Raw genomic sequence first — 22,236 nt, forward strand, 5'->3', positions numbered from 1 at the left:
AACTCCAAATAGCTAAAGCAATCTTGAAAAAGAAGAACAAAACTGGAGGTATCACAATCCTAGATTTTCAGATATACTACCAAGCTATAGTAATCAGAACATTATGGAATTGGCACAAAAGCAGACACATAGATCAATGGAACAGAATAGAGAGCCCAGAAATAAACCCACAACTATATGGTCAATTAATCTTTGACAAAGGAGGCAAGAATATACAATGGGAAAAAGAGAGTCTCTTCAACAAATGGTGCCGGGAAAACTAGACAGCTACATGCAAAAGAATAAAACTGGACGACTTTGTTACACCATACTCAAAAATAAACTAAAAATGTTTTAAAGACTTAAATGTGAGACCTAAAACCATAAAAATCCTCAAAGAAAACAGGCAGTAATTTCTTTGACATCAGTTGTAGCAACATCTTTCTAGATTTGTCTCTTGAGGCAAGGAAAGCAAAAGCAAAAATAAACTATTGGGACAAATCAAATTCAAAAGTTTGTGCATGGAAAGGGAAACAATCAACAAACTATAAGACAACATACTGAATGGAAAAAGATATTTGCAAATGACATATCTGGATAAAGCATTAGTATCCAAAATAAAGAACTCAACACTCAAACAACAACTCAATACTCAAAAAACAAATAATCCGATTAAAAAATGGGCAGAAAATGTGAACAGACATTTCCCTAAAAAAGACAGACAAAAGACACATGAAAAGATGCTCCAAATTCTTAAACATCTGGGAAATGAAAATAAAAACCACAATGAGATATCACCTCATACCTGTCAGAATGGCTAACGTCAAAAACACAAGAAACATTATGTTAGCAAGGATGTGGAGAAAAAGGAACCTTAGTACACTGCTGGTGGGAATGCAAATTGGTACAGCCACTATGGAAAACAGTATGGAGGTTTATCAAAAAATTAAAAATAGAACTACTATATGATCCAGTAATTCCACTACTGGGTATTTACCCAGAGAATATGAAAACACTAATAAAAAAAGATAGATGTACCCCATGTTTATTACAGCATTATTTGCAATAGCCAAATTATGGAAGCAGTCCCAACTATCCATTGACAGATGAAAGAATGGATAAAGATGAGGCATATCTTATTCTTAGATTTGTTGACTTGTTTGTGAACTAATATGTGATCTATACCAGAGAATGTCCCGTGTGTGCTTGAGAAAAATGTGTATTTTGCTGCTGTTGGGTGGAGTATTTGGTATATGTGTGTTAGATGCATTTGGTCTGCAGTGTTGTTTAAACCATCTGGTTCCCTAATTGGTTTTCTTTCTGGATGTTTATCCATTATTCAAATTGGGGTATTAAAATCCCCTACTTTTATTGTGTTGCTGTCTTTTTCTCCCTTCAATTCTTTCAATGTTTGCTTCCTGTATTTGGGTGCCCTGATGGGTGCCTATGTACTTACAGTATCTTCTTAGAAAATTGAAAACTGTCCTTCTTTATCTCCTCTAAGTTTTTCACTTTAAGTCTCTTTAGCCTTATAGAAAATTATCCTTCTTTATCTGAGAGTTTTTCACTTTAAGCCTATTTAGTCTTATATTGCATTGAATATCTTTTTTAATTTTTACCTTCATCTTATGTGTGTCCTTAAATATAAAGTGAGTCTCTTGAGTCTATTTGAGTAGACAGTATATAGTTAGATCTTGTTTTTTGATCCATTCAGTCACTGTATGCATTTTTATTGGGGAGTTTAACCTACCTACATTTATTTATTTATTAACACTTATTTATTTAAAATACCCACATGTAAGTGGACCCATGCAGTTCAAACCCATGTTGTTCAAGGATCAACTGTATTTTCATATGCTTTTGTATTGCCATTTAGCATCTTTTTGCTCCTACTTGAAGGACTCACCTTACAATTTCTTTTTAAAATTTTTTTAAAAGATTTTATTTTTAAGTAACCTCTACATCCAACGTGGGGCTCAAATTCACAACCCAAGATCAAGAGTTACATGCTCTACTGACTGAGCCAGCCTGGTGCCCCTCACTTTCTAATTTCTGTAAGACAGGGCTAGTGGTGATGAATTCTTAGGTTTTGATTATCTGGGAAAGTTTTTAATTTCTTCATTTCTTAAGGGTAGTTTGACTGGGTATAGTTTTCTTGGCTGGCATTTTTTTTCCCTTCTTTTGAATATATCCTTCCATCCCTTCTGGCCTACAGGGTTTCTGGTGAGAAATCACTGATTTTATAAAGGTTCCCTTGTACATGACAAGTCACTTTCTTCTTACCCCTTTCAAAATTCTCTTTGTCTCTGACTTTTGACAAGTTGATTATAATGTTTCTCTGTGTGGATTTCTTTGGGTTCATTATAGTTGGATTCTGTGGGACTTCTTGAATCTGGATATCCATTTCCTTCCCCAGACAGGAAAATTTTTAGCTATTATTCTTTAAAATAGCTTTCTGCCCCATTCTCTCTCCTCCTTTTGGGAGTACCATAATGTGTATATTGGTCTGTCTGATGGTACTGCATATGTCCCCTAGGCATTCTTCACTATTTTTCATTATTTTTCCTTTTTATCCCTGTGACTGCATAATTTCAGATGACTTGTCTTTAAGTTCACTCATTCTTTCTTCTATTTCATCAAGTCTGCTTGTGAACTCCTCTACATAATTTTTCAGTTCAATTATTGTTTTCTTCAGCTCTAAAACTTGCTTTTTAAAAAAATATTTTCTATCTCTTTGTTATTTTCATTTTGTTCATGCATCATTTTCTTGAGCTCATTGAACACCTTTATGATAATTATTTTGAATTCTTTGTCAGTTAATTCATATACCTGTTTCTTTAAGACTGGTTTCTGTAGATTTATCTTGTTCTTTTGTATAGGCCATGTTTCACTGTTTCTTTGTGTATCTTATACCTTTGTGTTGGAATCTGTACATTTGGGAAAAAAAGGCATCTCTTTTAGACTTTACATCTTGGCTTTGTAGAGAGGAAGACACCAGTCACCTTGGTTAGAGAATCTAGGGGTTTCTGAAACCTTTTGGTGGGTGATGTGACTTCTCTGGGTCTGCGTGTATAATTTCTCAAGTAGAGAGTTTTGCTGGTTTCTTTTCAGGACATCATAATCTCTTGCTCCCTCTGGTGTCTGTCTGCAACATTGTTAAGTTCTCTGGTTCTACAGTAGCAAGCTGCCCTGCTCTCTCATGTTCTCAGGGGCTTCCAGGCATCTGAAATATGCCAGCTCCTTGTCAGTGCCCTGAGTCAGGTGAAACAGGTTCAAGACCCTTGGGAAGCTCTCCAAAAAGCCAAAATGCCAGACTTACACTCTACTCCCTTCTCCCTCCTAGAAGAGAACTCATGAACTGGGATATTGTCTGCCAGTGCTGAGCGTTGCTGGCTTAGGGAGGGGGTAAACACAAGTAAAGTAAAACCATTCTTCTTAGTCATTTCAATGTGACTGTTCTTGGCTTTGAGACTGCCTGGGGGTATTTCAACAACTTAACTGTCTTCTGGAATTCTCACAATGGTATTTTGGTCCATATACTATTATGTTGGTGCCTCTGTGGGGGAAGGAGGGCTGGGACTTCCTGTTCTGCCATCTTGCTCTTTTCACTGGTCTTTTCATTGCCTTCCAATGTGCATATTTGGTCTCTTCAAGGAGATATTTTGAAGCTAGAGACCCATTGTTCTGTGCACTGGGAAAATTTAAGCACAGAGATGTTGAACCATGCTTCTGGAATGACAGTAATCTGCTTTAACATATTTTAAAACTTTCATGCTTCTTGGAATATAATACATTTTTGCTAGCTTTCAACCTAAATCATGTCTATCTAAATGTATTGTTTTCACAGGGCTCCAAATAAACTTCCAAAGAGCTTATCCCAAAAATCCTACTTAGAATCTCTGTTGCAAGGTATACTTTACCGTGCCACTTGTGCTAATTTATCTTCTGTAAAAATCCTAACCTAGAGAGGAATTTCCACCCTTCCTCAAGGCACAGTGAAGTCCAATTTCTTCCCTAAACCTCTTTAATGTTCCAAGTTAGAATTCACTCATTCACTCATCAGATATTTGAGGAGCACCACTTATGTGTCAGGTACTCTTCTAGATTGCTTAGGATACTCTGTAGCTCTCATTACATTACAAACTTCTCACAGCTTTTCTTTAGTATTTATGTGTGCAAGTTCTTCCTTAACTGTAGGCTTCTAGAGTGAAAGAACTGTGTCCAATGTTCTCTGTAACTCTGGCATCTGTACAGTGCTTTGCACATAGTTCAAACAAAATATAAGAGTGCTAAAACAAATTTCAAGCAGCTAGACCAAAAAAAAATTTTTTTTTCTTCTAAACCATCTCAGTTTGCTCAAGAAGGTTGAAGTGCCTCATTATTAGGTGTCTTATATATCTCACCAGACTTCACTTAATTAGCTTCTTTCTCATCCTTCTGTAAAATGTGTTGATGACTATTTTCTCTCCATTACTTAATAGGTACTGCAAGTTAGTGGTCCATATTTCAGTTACATGGTTATCAAAACCAGTTATCAAGACAAATGGAAACATATTCAAGTGATTTCAAGAAATGCAAAGTCACCATCCCTAACCATCTCCATCCCTTTTCTCCCCAAATTAGGAAACACAATCTCCTCTGCCAACTGTCACAAACTCAGTCACAGCTGTATTAGAATTGAAAGCAGCCTAAAAGATCTGTAAAAACCAGGAAGTGCCACGTATAAGGAAAGGAGGAATAAAATGTATTTGGCAAATAAATGTCCCAGGACTACAGTCCTGAACTGAGAAAACTAAACGCAGAACGTGGTGAAATCCACTGGTCAGGAGATTAAAAGCTTTTCTGAGTGTCAAGAAACCATGAAGTCACAAGCAAGGGTATATTATTCAAGGAAGAAGGAGAGGATCAAGCTACTTACAGGCTCCTGGCACATGGTAGGCATTTAGTAAATGAGGAGCTAAGGTCTAGCTCAAATGTCCCTCCTTTGTGATGTCCTAGGCTATAAAACACCTTCCTGTGCTCCACTGTAGTCTGTATATGCTGCCATCACACCGTTTACTATATGCAATCTATCTATCTGTTCCTACTCCTAAACTGGGATTTCCTGGAAGGTGCAGATTATATTCTGTGCTTCTCTGTAAGTGGAAATAGTAGGCACTTTATTTAGTGTGAGAATAATAAACTACTGCATATGATATTTTTCAGTAAGAATAGAAAGGACTGAAGAGCTAAGATGGAAGATCCTGTCTGTAAAGCTTATCCATCCCTTCACATTTCAAAGGCCATCTCTGTTGTTATTTGTTCTGTTCAAAGTACATATTAATGTCTTTTCTTCCATTACCAACATAGAAGAAGTTCCACAGAATACATTCTTCCAGATGATACAACATGGAACAGCGGGGAAGCATGTTTTTTTGTTTTATTTTGTTTTGTTTTGCTTTAAGTAGGCTCCACACCCAGCATGGACCCCAATGAGAGGCCCAAACTCATGACCCTGAGATCAAGACCTGAGCTGAGATCAAGTCAGATATTCAACTGACTGAGCCACCCAGGTGCCCCGTTTTATAAACTTTTTTTTAACTTATTTTAAATTAATTTTAAACTAACATATATGTTTCAAAAATAGTGAGTTCTCTTCACCCTGTATCCCCTATTGCTAACATCTTACAAAATCATACTATAATTATTGAAAGCAGGAAATTAACATTGAGTCAATAAAATTAACTATTCTATAGACTTTATTTGAATTTCCCAGTTTTACCACTAATGTCCTTTTTCTGTCTAGGATCCCACATTTCAGTTACTTGTCAGATCTTCTTAGCCTCCTCCAATCTGTGATAGTTCTTCTCTCTTCCCTTGTCATTCATGACATTGACACTTTTGAAAAGTAGCAGTTAGTCACTGTGTGGAACGTCCCTCAATTTGGGTTTGAGAGACCTACATTTGACTCTTGGCTCCATGACTTTCTATGCTGTCTTGGGCAAGCCAAACTCTCGGACTCAAGTTTCCATACTGGTAAAATGGGATAATAATACTAACTTTAAGTTTAGATAAACTAAATGAGGCGATATATATTAAAATGTCTAGAATATGAGGCCATATAACAAACACTAAGTCTTTTCTCCTTGTCCCTGCCTTTCAACTATTTTGAGTAGGATTTTGGGCTAAAATGTCTTACCCATATTTTAATGCCTTCTTTTATAGATAATACCAAATATAATTTACCCTTCAAGTGATGATGACCCTTAGTCATCACTATAAATAGCCATTGCAGTACTGTGTAAACAGTTCTAGGTCTGTGCCTTTGTTCTCTCTCACTGTTGTCCCTTCTCATTGTCAGTATGCCTGCCTGTAAGGACCTCATCATTCCCTTTCTGATTCTTAGCTTGAGATGTGGGGATTCACTTGTTCACTCATATATTCACCAAAGATGTACTAAATCTACTAAGTGTCAGGCACTGTGTTAGGATCCTGGAGAGGGTGATAAGTTGCCTCCTATCCTTGTTGATTCTATGGCTAATGGGGAAATGGACACATAGTTAACTACAATTCAATGTGATCAGTTCTACGAAAGATGTACTGCCTAGGAGCACATAAAAAAAATTCCTAACCTGTACTTGGGGAGAGTCAGGTTGGGGAAGATTTCATGAGGAAGGTGCCATTATGTTTCAGTTAAGGTCTGAAGAATGTACAGAAATTAACCAGACTGAGGAGGGGATAGTGCAAAAGGCATGTAGTTTAGGAAGAAGAATTAGAACTATGTGCTGAGTAAAAGTAAATCTGTTCTAAAAAATAAATCTCCTGTGTTGTAAACTTGCAGCTTGAGAGAGATTTTGTGCCAATACCTCAGGGGCTCAGAAACTTCACCAGGAAACTTCTGGCCCCAGGGCTGTATTCTGGAGGCTGCAGTTGACAGACCTAAACCTTTGGATGTTATACTGAGCTTACTACCTCTTTCAACATCTGTGAACAACAATTGGCTGCTTGTTCTCACGTCAAAAGAGTAACAGGTTTATTCTTTTTTGACAGAGGAGTTTCTTGATTCAAAAAAGTATATATCAAGGGCCATCAAAAAGTCCTTTTTAAACTGACCCTTTTAACTGAGTTGGCAAGAGAGGTTTCAAGGCTTTCCCAAGCTTTCTTCCTTTCTACAGCCCTCCTTCCTGTGGGCTCAAAGGTTTGGCTTTGAGTCCAACTGATTCTAAGGCCTCAGTTTAACCATGTAAATTTGTGAAGTTGGCAAGTGTTATAAATATATTATCCATTAAATATTGGAACTTAGAGGAGAATCCAATATGAGATTTTCAAATTAAGAGGTTTCTTTGCTAGTCTCCATACTCTCTCCGTCATCTTCACTTTTTCATCTGGAGGGTAAATAAGCTGAATTCTTTTCATTTTCTCCACAGGGACTATTTCCCAAACCTTAAATGCTTCTAACTCAGAATGCTAATATTACATACCGTCAACTGGTGTATCAGGAGTTCCATTAAGAAGGTAATCTTGTTACTAAACAGAACATCGGTGCAATTTTCTGAGCAGTCGCTGCAGGTGAGGTTGTAAACATTGATTGCATTGCAGAGAGACCTAATAGGAGAGAAACACCATTTATAAAACTTGAGCAGCTCTTCTCTAAACAATTAAAATACATAAAATGAATCGTACAAAGGCAACAGGCACAGGATGGAAATCACCCTGAAAAAAAAAGCAAAATATCAGGTACAAGGCCCATCAGCTAGATACAAAAGCTTATAATTTATCCAAAGTAATTTATCTAATACTTACCTCTTACTAATTTCTTAGTTGTATAGCAGATAATGGAAATGTGTTTACTAGTCTATCTGATAATGTCCTAATAATCTAAAATTAGATATCTATCACCCAGGAACTTTGGGACATAGACATTTTTGAATAAAGTCCAGAAATAGAAGGGTCAAAGCTCCTGTTCCCAAACCTCCTGGTCCTAGATAAAGGCAGATGAATGAAGAAGGGAGAACACATGAGGAGAAACTACAGGCTTTCCCTCTGAGACAAGAGCGGCGGGGTTCTGGGGAGTGAGCACCACGCCTGCTTGGCACCTGTGTGGGCATGGGCTCCGCACAGTAGTCTCAGGTCAAACTGATCTTAGGATCAGTTAACATTAAGAGGAAATGTATTCCTCTTAGGGAATAAAACAAATTCATGTGCCACTGTTCAAAGAAATGTTTGGAGCCACAAACTCAGTGGGTACTCTTCGGGTGCTCTGAAGATTGTGTTTAAAACCTGCATTGCCTGAGTGATCAATGTGGGTTCTGGCCTGACTAAATCTCCTGCTTAAATTCTACATATAAATGTTTTGATTTAGTCCCTTACAACCAACCCTGTAGGACAATAATCCTACAGGACCAGAAGCATCAATATCACCTGGGAACTTACTAGAAATGCAAATTCTCAGGCCCCCACCCCAGACCTACTAAATAGAAACTCTGGGGATAGACTCCTGCAATCCGTGCTTTAACCAATTCTGCCAGTGATTCAGATGTACTTGCAAGTCCCCGCTGCTCTGGAATAGGGGCTCAATAGTTTGAGGACTGGAATCACCTGCACATCTTTAAAAATAAATACCTGCCTGAGTTCCTCCCTTGGAGATGCTAGTTGGGTGAGTTCTAGACATTTGCATGTTTCAAAAGCTCTATGGAGCAATTGTGATGTGCACCCGAAGTTGAGAACCACTGGTCAAAGATCCGCCATGTGAGTGTTCATTTAACAAATATCTAAGTTCCTATGATCTTTCAGGCACAGTTAGGTGAACAAAACAGTCAAGCTCTCTGTCTCATATGGGAGAGAAATGCTGAAGAGAGCCCCTGTTGTAATTATCCATTATCTGATATAGTTGGACTTTGCTTTATATAATTATAGTTTCCTAAAAATATGTGTACATCTTAGCATCCATTTTCTCACCTATAAAACCAGGATAATAATACCTAGACTCCACATGAGTGTTATGAAGATTAAGTGAGATAATAGATGTAAAGTACTTAGGAAAGTGCCTGGCAGAAGGTTAAAAATAAGTGATAGGCTTTATTAGGATCATTAATCTTATTATTCTTGTTATGAATAAGGCACAAATGAAATGTTAAAAAATTGACTCAAATTAAACATCTATAAAAGCTATTATTTCCAGAATCACGAAGCACATTGTTTCCCAAATGTCTTCACGGTACACTGGCATGAACCATGAAAGGACTCTAGACTGCAGGGTGCCAGGAGGAGGCTCACCTCTGTCCAGCCTCATTAAATCCCTGAGGTTGTACAGAAAAATGTTGGTCCATATGAAACCCATTTATAATACATTGTTTGGAGTCTCTACTTAGGAAGTCCTTCACAAATGCAAATTATCATTTCATTTACCAGATGAAATATCTGGATTTTGCAAAATAGTCGTTTTCTTTTTACTTAAAAAATAACTTGTCCTTATAATTATAAAAATAATTTTTATTTGGGACTGTGATGCCTCCCGCTTTGGTTTTCTTCTTCAGTATTAACTATGGGTATTCAGGGTCTTTTGTGGTTCCATACAAATTTAGGATTGTTTGTTCTAGCTTTGAGAAGAATGCTGGTGTAATTTTGATTGGGATTGCATTGAATGTGTAGATTGCTTTGGGTAGTATTGACATTTTAACAACATTTATTCTTCCAATCCATGAGCATGGAATGTTCTTCCATTTCTTTGTGTCTTCTTCAATTTCCTTCATAAGGTTTCCATAATTTTCAGCATACAGATATTTTACATGCCTGGTTAGGTTTATTCCTAGGTATTTTATGGTTCTTGGTGCAATTTTAAATGGGATCAGTTTATTTTTTTTTCTGTTGCTTCATTATTGGTGTATAAAAATGCAACCAACTTCTGTACATAGATTTTGTATCCTGAGACTTTGCTGAATTCATGTATCAGTTCTAGCAGTCTTTTGGTGGAGTCTTTCGGGTTTTCCATGTAGAGAGTATCAGGTCATCTGCAAAAAGTGAAAATTTGACTTCTTCTTTACCAATTTTGATGCCTTTTATTTCATTTTGTTGTCTGATTGCTGAGGCTAGGACTTCCAACACTATGTTAAACAACAGTGGTGAGAGTGGACATCCCTGTCGTGTTCCTGATCTCAGGGGGAAAGCTCTCAGTTATTCCCCATTGAGGATGACATTAGCTGTGGGCCTTTCATATATAGCTTTTGTAATGTTTAAGTATGTTCCTTCTATCCCGACTTCCTCGAGGGGTTTCATTAAGAAAGGATGCTGAATTTTGTCAAATGCTTTTTTCTGCATCGATTGACAAGATCATATCGTTCTTATCTTTTCTTTTATTAATGTGATGTACCACATTGACTGATTTGTGAATATTGAATCACCCCTGCAGTCCAGGAACGAATAGTTGATCATGGTGAATAATTTCTTTTTATATGCTGTTGAATTTGATTTGCTAGTATCTTATTGAGAATTTTTGCATCCATGTTCATCAGGGATATTGGCCTGTAATTCTCCTTTTTAGTGGGGTCTCTGTCTGGTTTGGGAATCAGGGTAATGCCGGCTTCATAGAATGAGTCTGGAAGTTTTCCTTCCCTTTCTGTTTTTTGGAATAGCTTGAGAAGAATAGGTATTAACTCTGCTTTAAATGTCTGGTAGAATTCCTCAGGTAAGCCATCTGGTCCTGGACTCTTATTTGTTGCGAGATTTTTTTTTTTTTTTAATTTTTTTTTTCAACGTTTTTAATTTTTATTTTTGGGACAGAGAGAGACAGAGCATGAACGGGGGAGGGGCAGAGACAGAGGGAGACACAGAAGCGGAAACAGGCTCCAGGCTCTGAGCCATCAGCCCAGAGCCTGACGCGGGGCTCGAACTCACGGACCGCGAGATCGTGACCTGGCTGAAGTCGGACGCTTAACTGACTGCGCCACCCAGGCGCCCCTGTTGGGAGATTTTTGATAATTGATTCAATTTTTTCACTAGTTATGGGTCTGTTCATATTTTCTATTTCTTCCCATTTGAGTTTTGGTAGTGTGTGGGTGTTTAGGAATTTGTCCATTTCTTTCAGGTTGTCCAGTTTGTAAGCATATAGTTTTTCATAGTATTCTATGATAATTGTTTGTACTTCTGAGGAACTGGTTGTGATAAATCCATTTTCATTCATGATTTTTATCTATTTGGGTCCTCTCTCTTTTCTTTTTGAGAAGTCTGGCTAGGGGGTTTATCAATTTTGTTTATTTTTTCAAAAAACCAACTGGTTTCACTGATCTGTTCTCCTGTTTGTTTGTTTGTTGTTTTTGTATTTGTTTTTTTGATTCTACATGGTTTATTTCTGCTCTGATATTTATTATTTCTCTTCTTCTGCTGGGATTGGGGTTTCTTTGTTATTCTGCTTCTAGTTCCTTTAGGTATACCATTAGTTTTTGTATTTGGGATTTTTCTTGTTTCTTGAGATGGGCCTGGATTGCAATGTATTTTCCTCTTAGGACTGCCTTTGCTGCATCTCAAAGGGTTTGGATTGTTGTTGTTTTCATTTTCATTTGTTTCCATATATTTTTAAATTTCTTCTTTAATTGCCTGGTTGACCCATTCATTCTTTAGTAAGATGTTCTTTAACCTCCACGCGTTTGGAAGTTTTCCAAAACTTTTCCTGTGGTTGATTTCAAGTTTCATAGCATTGTGATCTGAAAGTGTGCATGGTATGATCTCAATTCTTTTATATTTACTGAAGGCTTTTTGTGACCTAAACTTTAGCCTCTACTCCAAAGCTGTAATTATCAAGACAGTGTGGTATTGCCACAAAAACGGACACATAGAACAATGGAATAGAATAGAGAACCCAGAATTGGACCCACAAATGTATGGCCACCTCATCTTTGACAAAGCAGGAAAGAATATCCAATGGAAAAAAAGGCAGTCTTGTTAGCAAATGGTGCTGGGAGAACTGGACAGCAACATGCAGAAGAATGAAACTAGACCACTTTCTTATACCATACACAAAAATAAACTCAGAATGGATGAAGGACCTGAATGTGAGACAAGAAACCATCAGACCCCTAGAGGAGAAAACAGGCAACAACCTCTTTGAGCTCAGCCATAGCAACTCCTTACTCGTCACATCTCCGAAGGCCAGGGAAACAAAAGCAAAAATGAACTATTGGGACCTCATGAAGATAAAATCTTCTGTACTGCAAAGGAAACCATCAACAAAACTAAAAGGCAACCAAAAGAATGGGAAAATACATTTGCAAATGACCTATCAGACCAAGGGCTAGTATCCAAAATCTATAAAGAACTCATCAAACTCCACACCCGAAAAACAAATAATCCAGTGAAGAAATGGGCAGAAGACATGAATAGACACTTTTCTAAAGAAGACATCCACATGGCCAACAGACACATGAAAAGATGCTCAACATCACTCCTCATCAGGGAAATACAAATCAAAACCACACTGGGGTACCACCTCATGCCGGTCAGAGTGGCTAAAATGAACAACTCAGGCGACTACAGATGCTGGCGAGGATGTGGAGAAATGGGGAACCCTCTTGTGCTGTTGGTGGGAATGCAAACTGGTGCAGCCGCTCTGGAAAACAGTGTGGAGCTTCCTCAAAAAATTGAAAATAGATCTACCCTATGACCCAGCAATAGCACTGCTAGGAATCTACCCAAGGGATATAGAAGTGCTGATGCATAGGGGCACTTTTACCCCAATGTTTATAGCAGTACTTTCAACAATAGCCAAATTATGGAAAGAGCCTAAATGTCCATCAACTGATGAATGGATAAAGAAGTTGTGGTTTATATATACAATGGAATATTACTTGGCAATGAGAAAGAATGAAATCATCCCATTTGCCGCAACGTGGATGGAACTGGTAGGTATTATTCGGGTGAAATAAGTCAGTCAGAGAAGAAGAGATATCATATGTTTTCATTCATATGTGGATCCTGAGAAACTTAACAGAAGACCATGGGGGAAGGGAAGGGGAAAAAAATAATTACAAACAGAGGGAGGGAGGCAAACCACAAGAGATTCTTAAATACAGAGAACAAACTGAGGGTGGATGGGGTGGGTTGGGGAAAGGGAAAATGGGTGATGGGCACTGAGGAGGGCACTTGTTGGGATGAGCACTGAGTGTTGTATGTAAGCCAATTTGACAATAAATTATATTAAAAAATGAAATCATACAAACATTTAAAAATATTTTTTATTTGTTTTATTAAAATAGCCCCCACACCCAGCGTGGGGCTTGAACTCACAACCCTGAGATCTAGAGTTACTGAGCCAGTTAGGCACCCCCTATAAAAATAATTTTTAATTCGTTCCCGGGTTTCGGCACCAAAAAACACTAAATAAATAAATAAATAAATAAATAAATAAATAAATAAAATAATTTAAAAAATAATTATAATAAATTTGGGAAAGACAAGGACAAAGAAATAGCAAAAAGCTATCAAGCAATAATTTGGCATTTGTACTTCTGGTCTTTTGTTCTTTTTTTTTTTTTTAAGTTTATTTATGTGTTTTTGAGAGGGGAGCCAGCATGAGTGGGGGAGGGGCAGAGAGAGAGGGAGTAGAGAGAATCCCAAGCAGGCTTTGCACTGCCAGCACAGAGTCTGACATGGGGCTCAAATCCACAAACCATGAGATCATGACCTGAACTGAAGTCAAGAGCCAAATGCTCAATGGACTGAGCCACTAGGCACCCCACCCTTTTTTCCAATATTATAAATGCACATTTATTTAAGAAATACATAATGAATATTTCTCCATGACATTTAATATTCTCCTGTAATAATGGTCTTCAGTTTTTTATAAAAGCAGCAGAATGCTTTCTTACTCAGAAGATTCAAAGCTTACACAATCTTATTTAGATACTTAAACCACAGAACTGATAAAACCAGAGTTGTTCTGATGGAAGCAGAAGTGAGGAACCCAGAGTCCTACTATGTTCCCTCCTTCAGAGCCTTGAATGGTTCTTCAGAGAACTTAAGGTGTGTTCCCATGGGGTGCATAAAAACTACTGAGCTTTGATAAATTAAAATTTACCTTGTAACTTTTTGACTAGGAATGACAACCATGGTGCAACATGCACAAAAAAAGGTAAGTAGTCAAAAGTATTGCCCTCTTACTTCTGTTCCTCAGCCACTCAATTTCCCACCTTAGAAATCACCATGGTTACTAGTTTACATATCCTTCTAGACATAATCTATACATACTGAAGAGTTTTTTTCCCTCTACACAACTATTACCACATGGGATTTGGAGGCTGAACTGAGTCAAGGTCATCTTTCTTTGGCTCTTGTTGCTATTAAGCAAGACTTGGAAATGTGAGGCTTTCCTGCAGCAGCATTCCAGGTTCAATCTTCCAGCTTCTGGGTGTCAAGAACCAGTGGGATTATGCTAATTTATCTGATTTCCTAATCTCTGATCTGTACCCATTCTGCAGTTTCCCTGGTGTGAGAGACAGTTGTGCATGGCATCCTTATTTCCTTCCCAACTTGTGTGTTGGCTTCAGAGGGAGCAGTGCCCCCAGTGGATATGTTTGGTATTGTTTTGGAGTTAATCTGGAAAAAAAAAAACCCATGCTTTTTCCAATTTATCTACTGCCTTTCATTTTGCTCATATTATTTTCACAGTATTATTTTATGTATTGAAACTAAACAATTTTAGGTAGTCTACCATATTGTTTTGCAGTCAATCCAGAGGTCTACAATAGTTTCCAACAATTTTGTAAGCCTCTAATGTCTTAAGTTCCTTCTCTGATTAAAATAATTACACTGAGAAATACTGCATGATTTTAAAAAGGATTAAGAGTGTTATACTATGGATATAATATTTATTTCAACCACTCCCTTACCATTTTTGTGTTTAATTTTTGATGTTATAAATAATGCTGTTTTAACAGTCAGACCTTTTAGTTAGTTACAAGACACAAGAAGAAAGTCCTGATTGACTTAAACAGAAAGGAAATTAATTGATAGGCTATTGAGTATATGATGGGATTTAGAAAACACAGGCACAGAAGTTACACTGCCAGGACCAATACCCAAATCACACACAACCAAAATGATCTGATGAAAAAAACCAGTGGGCACCATATGGCACAGCTTGAACTTACACTGTGACTTTGCATGCTACATGCAGCTGTTTCCAATTGTCAAAAGGACAGGATTTGGGATCTCCTTGCTTCGTCAGCTTCAGAGTGGATATCTGGAATAGGTATACTGGGTTGCAAAGCTTAGGTCTCATGCCTACATCCTAGACATAAAAATTGGGAAGCAATTCCCAAGTTCTATAGTGGTAGGGCCTCTTAATATGATTGGGAACTTAGCAAACACAGGATGTGCTCAATGGCACAACTCATACTCATAATAGCTGTACTGAAAACATCGTATCACCTTGTGATAAATTTCCAGTAATGATAAATTAGATAAAAAGATATGAACATTTTTAAGATTTTTGAGGGGCGCCCGGGTGGCTTAGTCGGTTAAGCGTCCGACTTCGGCTCGGGTCATGATCTCGCGGTTTGTGAGTTCGAGCCCCACATCGGGCTCTGTGCTGACAGCTCGGAGCCTGGAGCCTGCTTCGGATTCTGTCTTTCTTCCTCTCTCTGCTTCTCCCCTGCTCATGCCCTGTCTCTCTCTGTGTCTCAATAATAAATAAAAACGGTAAAAAAAAATTAAAAAAAAAAAAAAAAGATTTTTGATAGACACTGCCAAATTCAAATTGTCCTCCAGAAAAAAAAAAAATCTGAGTTTTAAAAAAATGGATTTATACTCTTAGAAAAAGAGTTTCTTCATGCTTTTACCAAAACCTGGAAAATTTCATTAAAAAAATCTTTACCAATTTGGCAGCTACATATAGTATTTTGTGTTTTAAGACCTTTTCATGTTCTTATTGGCCATACATATTTACATTTTCTTGAATTATCACTGTATACTTTATACCCATTTTTCTATGGTGGAGGGCTGTCTTTTTCTTATTGATTTATAAGGCTCTTTACCAATAATAAAGATGCTAACCTTTGATCACTGTATGTTGCAAATAAATATTTCAGTTTATCTAAACTTATTTTTGTCAAAAGAATGTTTTCATTTTTTTTATTTTTTAAATTTACATCCAAATTAGTTAGCACATAGTGCAACAATGATTTCAGGAGTAGATTCCTTAATGCCCCTTACCCATTTAGCCCATCCCCCCTCCCACAACCCCTCCAGTAACCCTCTGTTTGTTCTCCATATTTAAGAGTCTCTTATGTTTTGTTCCCCTCCCTGTTTTTATATTATTTTTGCTTCCCTTCCCTTATGTTCATCTGTTCTGTGTCTTACAAAGTCCTCATATGAATGAAGTCATAGGATATTTGTCTCTCTCTGACTAATTTCACTTAGCATAATACCCTCTAGTTCCATCCACGTAGTTGCAAATGGCAAGATTTCAAGGAATGTTTTCATTTCTATTTGATAAAATCTGTCAAACTTTTTTAGTGCATCTGAGTTTTGTGTCAGACTTAAAAGAACCTTTCCACTTCAAGATTATAAAAATATTCTTTTAAATTCACTTTTGGTAGTTTCATAGATTTTACACTTAAGTCCATGATCTAAAATTGATTGTGAGATAAGGTAGGGGTTATTGAAGTTTTTCAAAATGAAGTTGCCATGTCTACTCATCTTTTTGTTAATTATTCTTATTCTCTATTTTAAAAATGTTTATTGTTTTTCATCAATAAGGTGATGTCTTTATTGATGAAAAACATAAAAAAGGTTTTCATCTTTTTCTTAGTGATTTATAAGGATTCTCTCATTATGGCAAAGGGTTAATACATGTTGTTAATGCTTTTTTCAGTTTATCTACTACCTTTCATTTTGTTCATGTTATTTTCACAGTATTATTATTTTATGTATCGAAGCTAAACAATCTTATGTAGTCTAACAATTATTTTCTTTGTGGTTTTATTTTTTCTTCCCTTCCTTTCATTGTTTAAAAAGTTCTTTTTCGCTATGAGATGAGGTAACTATACAGTTGTATCCAGCTATTTGTTTTTATTTTTTCTTGAATGATCATTGTGTGTGGTAATTTTATGGTTTTATAAATTCACTATCAATTCGTTTAGAATTTATTTTGACATGTGGTGTGAGCCAGAAACCTACATTTATCCCCCCTACCCCCAAAAGGTTATTGAATAAACTACTTTTGCTCTACTGGTTTGAAATGGTATCTCTATCATAACTGTATACAGGATATATTCCCTGGTTTCCTACTCTAACTGATGATTTTGTTAAGCATTCATTGTGCCATATTACATGGTTTTGTGTATTGTAGTTTTATAGTAGGATTAATATATACAATTGTAGATCCTTAAGGACTTAAAAATGTAGAACCTTATAGCTTTATAATTGTACGCTATTTTTCCTTTTTGTTTTGATCTATAATTTTTATCATCTTGATTTTTAAAAAAATTTTTTAATGCTTATTCATTTTTGAGAGAAAGAGAGAGTGGGAGGGGCAGAGAGAGAGACACACACACAGAATCCAAGCAGGCTCCAGGCTCTGAGCTGTCAGCCCATGAACCTGAGCTGAAGTCCGACACCCAACCAACTGAGCCACCCAGGCACCCCTATAACCTTGATTTTTAATTTCAATTTTTCTGTTTCATTCAATCAAATCCCTACAACTTGTCTAAAATCACTTATGGAATATCATAAGGCATCAATAAACATACCCATAAAAAACACAAAGTATAAGATTTTGTCCTAATGCTCTCTGTGCTTTAAAGAAAAAGCATTTACTGGTAAGTGTGGAATGTGCATCTATATAATCTTATGCTCACAAAACTCCCCCAAGAAACTTCCACAAAGAAACTACTTTCTGATAAGAAAAAAAGCGGGGGGTGAGGGTACCAAAAATCTCAGGGTCAGGAAAAACTTGTCCTCTCAGTAAAACTTGTTTGAAAGACAACTTCTATTTGAAAAGCACCTGTCTTAGAAAGATCACTTCTTTGAACACAGCCTGGGTGGTCTGCCCAGGAGGCTTTCCCTGTAATTTAAAACTCAAATGACCAGAAGCACTTTTTAACATCAAACAGAAAGCCCCAGATTTTAAAAGTATCTTCTGAGAAGACATTAAAATCTTATTGTCCATTCTGTCAAAAGTACACTGTGGCTGGCTTAGATAAAGGCTTTGTGCCCCAAATGATTGTGACTACATGAGTGAATCTTGTGTCAGTAAGTCTTCTCACTGAAAATGTTGCCTCTGAAAAGTGAGGAGAGAAAAGGCATCACAAAACTGGATATTTTGGCAATCAGTACAGTAACATATTTCCATATTAAAAGGAGTAATAAAACACTAGTAAAACTCAGACATTAAGATTGGTACCTATACACTATGAAATAATTAATTAGAAAAGCCCCAGGTGGTTGTAGCCTAAGAGGGTATGATAATATAACTTAGGAATTACATAGTTTATATTCTTATGCAGTTTGCACTAGTTAAGACTTTTCGGAAAATACTGTTCACCAAAATCCACTGTCTTACACCTGTGTGAAGACCGCAGACATTTAAAAACAACTTCCATGGGCATTTTACAACCAGAGCCCCAGTACATATAACTTACCAAATTCCTTTGGTTGCATTAAGCATTTAATAAATGATACATAGCTATATACTCCTTTAGTTATATTGTCCTGCAGGGCAAAATTCTATGCCAAGTAGGCACAGCAAATACCAGAGTCACATCATACAGCTGCAGGAAGTTTCATCAATTACTGTTTCAACCTTCATGTAAGAAAGGGGTTGCCTGATGTGGATAAGTGTGGAAATGTGACAGATCCTCACAAAACAGAGGGTGGTTAGCAAATGATATAGAATTTGTTTTAGCAAAGAAGATTATTGAAACTGAATCAGAACACACAGAACTGGAGTATTTAATACCAGTTCCTTAGGGAAGGGAGAAAAGAATGTTAAAACTAGAGCCTCAAAATATATTTGATTTGCAGGGGCGCCTGGGTGGCGCAGTCGGTTAAGCGTCCGACTTCAGCCAGGTCACGATCTCGCGGTCCGTGAGTTTGAGCCCCGCGTCAGGCTCTGGGCTGATGGCTCGGAGCCTGGAGCCTGTTTCCGATTCTGTGTCTCCCTCTCTCTGCACCTCCCCCGTTCATGCTCTGTCTCTCTCTGTCCCAAAAATAAATAAAAAACGTTGAAAAAAAAATTTTAAAAAAATATATTTGATTTGCATTAAGCATTTAATAAATAGTATATAGTTTATAAAAACTGTCATTCTTAAATTATGCTTTGTCTTTATAAAGCTCCAAACTAAAATAATTTCTTTAGATAGTATTAAAAAGAGTTATCTGAGGGGTGCCTGGGTGTCTCAGTTAAGTGAGCTGAAACTCTTGGTTTCAGCTCAGGTCATGATCTCCCCGTTTGTGGGATTGAGTCTTGCATTGGGCTCTGCGCTAACAGCGCTCTCTTTCTTCTCTCTCTGCCCCTCTCCCTGCTAGAGTGTGTGCTCTCTCTCAAATTAAATAAATAAACATTAAAAAAAAGAGTTATCTCAAACTAGGGAGATCCAACTGCAGTTAGGATTCAAATACCCTAAGTGGACCCACCAAGCAAGTGGCCACCCCCAGAATGAAGCCTGTGACCTAGGCCTGGCCTTACAGGAGTGGCCACTTGAGAGCTGCCTACGCCAATTCTTGAGGCTGAAAACACTCCTTTTGAACCACTGAGAACTCTATTCTATTATGGGACTACTCTAAATTTCTTCTGGGCAAGGTCCTTGCCTGATTCATTCTCTTTGGAGCCATCACAGTGTGCAGCACTGAGTTGTCTGAGCCCAGAAATGTCTAATGAAGGGACAACTGCTTTCCTTGTTTCAAGCACAATATACAAGAATATACAGCTGTGGAATATATTAACACACTAATTAACCACATTTTCCACTATTCTATTTTTTAAACACTCATTAGAATGAGTAGAGGTAGGAACCATGCCACCTACTTAAAGATAAAATATCTTATGAATGCATAGTGATATTTCAGATTCAAATTCAGGACTAAGGGATTTTTTTCCCCTTTAAACTCTTCTATATAATAGCTCTCTATTCTTTCTTTGACACGGAAAATCTTGGCCCTCAAATGCACTGAGGATGACAGAATTAGAATATCCATAATTACTCACCTGCTTTATACTACAACACACAACAGTTTCAGTAAAACAAAATTATCACCACCAATACTAAAGACAGTTGAAACATATCTTGGCATATGCCATACTCATTCCTCATCTTCAGTGAGGTTGTATTAGCTATACTATCAGGTTATCAGCTATACTATAGTCATTTCCTAACATATTCTCCTTAGTTTTTTTTTTTTTTCTTTCAGTGGTATTTAGTGCCACTACCCATTCTGCCTGATCCAGTGATAGGCATCAGGAAAACAGGGCAAAAGCTAGTCTCTACCCTGTAGGGAGCTTCCAGCCTCCTAGGGAAGCCATGAAAGGCACAGAGGTTTCATGATGAGAGGCAGTCCTGTAGATTGACACAAGTTGGAGGTCAAGTCAGGGAAGGCTTCCTGAAGGTGGTGGCCTGGGTCTGACCAGACTCCCTGGGAGCCCTGAACGGTCATGTGTATCTGGGTTTGCCTGCAGGATGGAGGCTGATGGAAAGCCCTATGTGAAGTAGTATTGGGTAATCAGCAAGAAGCAAGAGTCAGTGCCCACCAACTTCTTTAAGGTGCTAACCCTAGAGGCAGCAGGCAGGCAGGCAAACTGAACTCCACTTCCGATTGTGATGCCCAATATACCTGTGGATTATTCAGTTTTGACATTTTTGTGACCACAGAAAAGGTGAACTTGTGTCAGAATTTGGGAAGTTTTTTTTTTTTGCAATGGATAATGGGACATTTGGATCAGCATGAGCTGTGGGTGAAAGAAAATTTTTTTCCAATGGTGCTGTGAAGACTAGTCTAAAGCCACACTGCCTTTCTTGTTCCTGATCCATTTGTCTGATGCCAGAACACTTGGGGTAAGCAGGGCCAGTGGGGGAACCAACATTCAGGAACAATAAAGCTCAGGTCAAGATGGGGGGTCTTCGGGGTACCTCGGCGGCTCAGTCAGTTAAGTGGCCGACTTCAGGTCGGGTCATGATCTTGCGTTTCACGAGTTTGAGCCCCGCGTTAGGCTCTGTGCTGACAGCTCAGAGCCTGGAGCCTGCTTCAGATTCTGTGCCTCCCTCGCTCAAGCTCTGTCTCTGTCTCAAAAATAAATAAACATTGAAAAAAAAGATGGGGGGTCTTCAAGGGATGCTAATAAGACTGCCTGACCAAATGACCTTCGCTGTGGGGTTATAAATAATTATATGTACCCTACGCTTCAGTTTGCATTAAAACTCAATGTAATAATCACAAAGGATTATTGCACTGCATATCACATTCTACAGCATAACTTTTTTTAAATGTTTATTTACTTTTGAGAGACAGAAAGAGACAGAGCATGAGCAGAGGGGTGGAGAGAGGGAGACACCAAGTCCGAAGCAGGTTCTAGGTGCTGAGCTGTCAGCACAGAGTCTGATGTGGGGCTCGAACTCATGAACCATGAGATCATGACCTAAGTCAGATGCTTAACCAACTAAGCCACCCAGAAACTTCTCTACAACATAACATTTTAATAACACCAACATTAATATTTAAAGTAAACTATTTTCCTAATAATAATGGTGCCCAGAGCAAGCAGTAAGAAACCTTCACCTAGATGTGTTATCTCAAGGTTTTTTTTGTTTTTTTTTTTAAATCGGTCAATTTGGTACAATTAGAATTGGCAATTTAATTATTCCATAGATATATTCTAATTTTAGATGGAAAAATCATACATATCTTAAGCACCAACCTAATGAAACTTTCTTCATTTCCTAAAATTAACCTCCCACTGAGAAGGTGTTATGTTTCAAAGATTAGAATACTACATTTAAAAATGCAGGGTGACTGCCAAATTAAAACATTAATTTTAAAGTCTAGTGCTAAACTGTCTGGTCTAGTAACAAGACAGTTACTGTTAGCAAATCTTTAGATATATTTGTAAGTAGGATCTGGTTATGTAATTTTAAATTCACAATTAGACATGCAGACCCTGGAGAAGACCCCAGGTGGTTTGCAGTGTTAAACAGCAGATTAAAGTCGACAAAACTAATTTCTTTACTTTAATCTTATTAGTGGTACAACAGCTGTCAAATGTAACCATCTCTGTGCAGCCTTTTGAGACACAAA

The 22,236-nt window shown here is 37.5% G+C and overlaps 1 protein-coding gene across 3 annotated transcripts in view; it reads right to left on the reverse strand.

Moving 5' to 3' along the window:
* The window catches only part of SCAPER (S-phase cyclin A associated protein in the ER), a 525,678-nt gene that overhangs the window by 131,324 nt on the left and 372,118 nt on the right, over positions 1-22,236 (reverse strand). For all 3 annotated transcript variants that reach the window (XM_058736955.1, XM_058736953.1, XM_058736954.1), the window contains one exon: positions 7,440-7,563. In XM_058736955.1, coding sequence (XP_058592938.1) covers positions 7,440-7,563 — 124 coding nt within the window. The remainder of the gene's footprint in view (positions 1-7,439; positions 7,564-22,236) is intronic.

The sequence above is a fragment of the Neofelis nebulosa genome, chromosome 7 (genome assembly GCF_028018385.1).
Source record: "Neofelis nebulosa isolate mNeoNeb1 chromosome 7, mNeoNeb1.pri, whole genome shotgun sequence".
Classification (NCBI taxonomy): domain Eukaryota; kingdom Metazoa; phylum Chordata; class Mammalia; order Carnivora; family Felidae; genus Neofelis; species Neofelis nebulosa.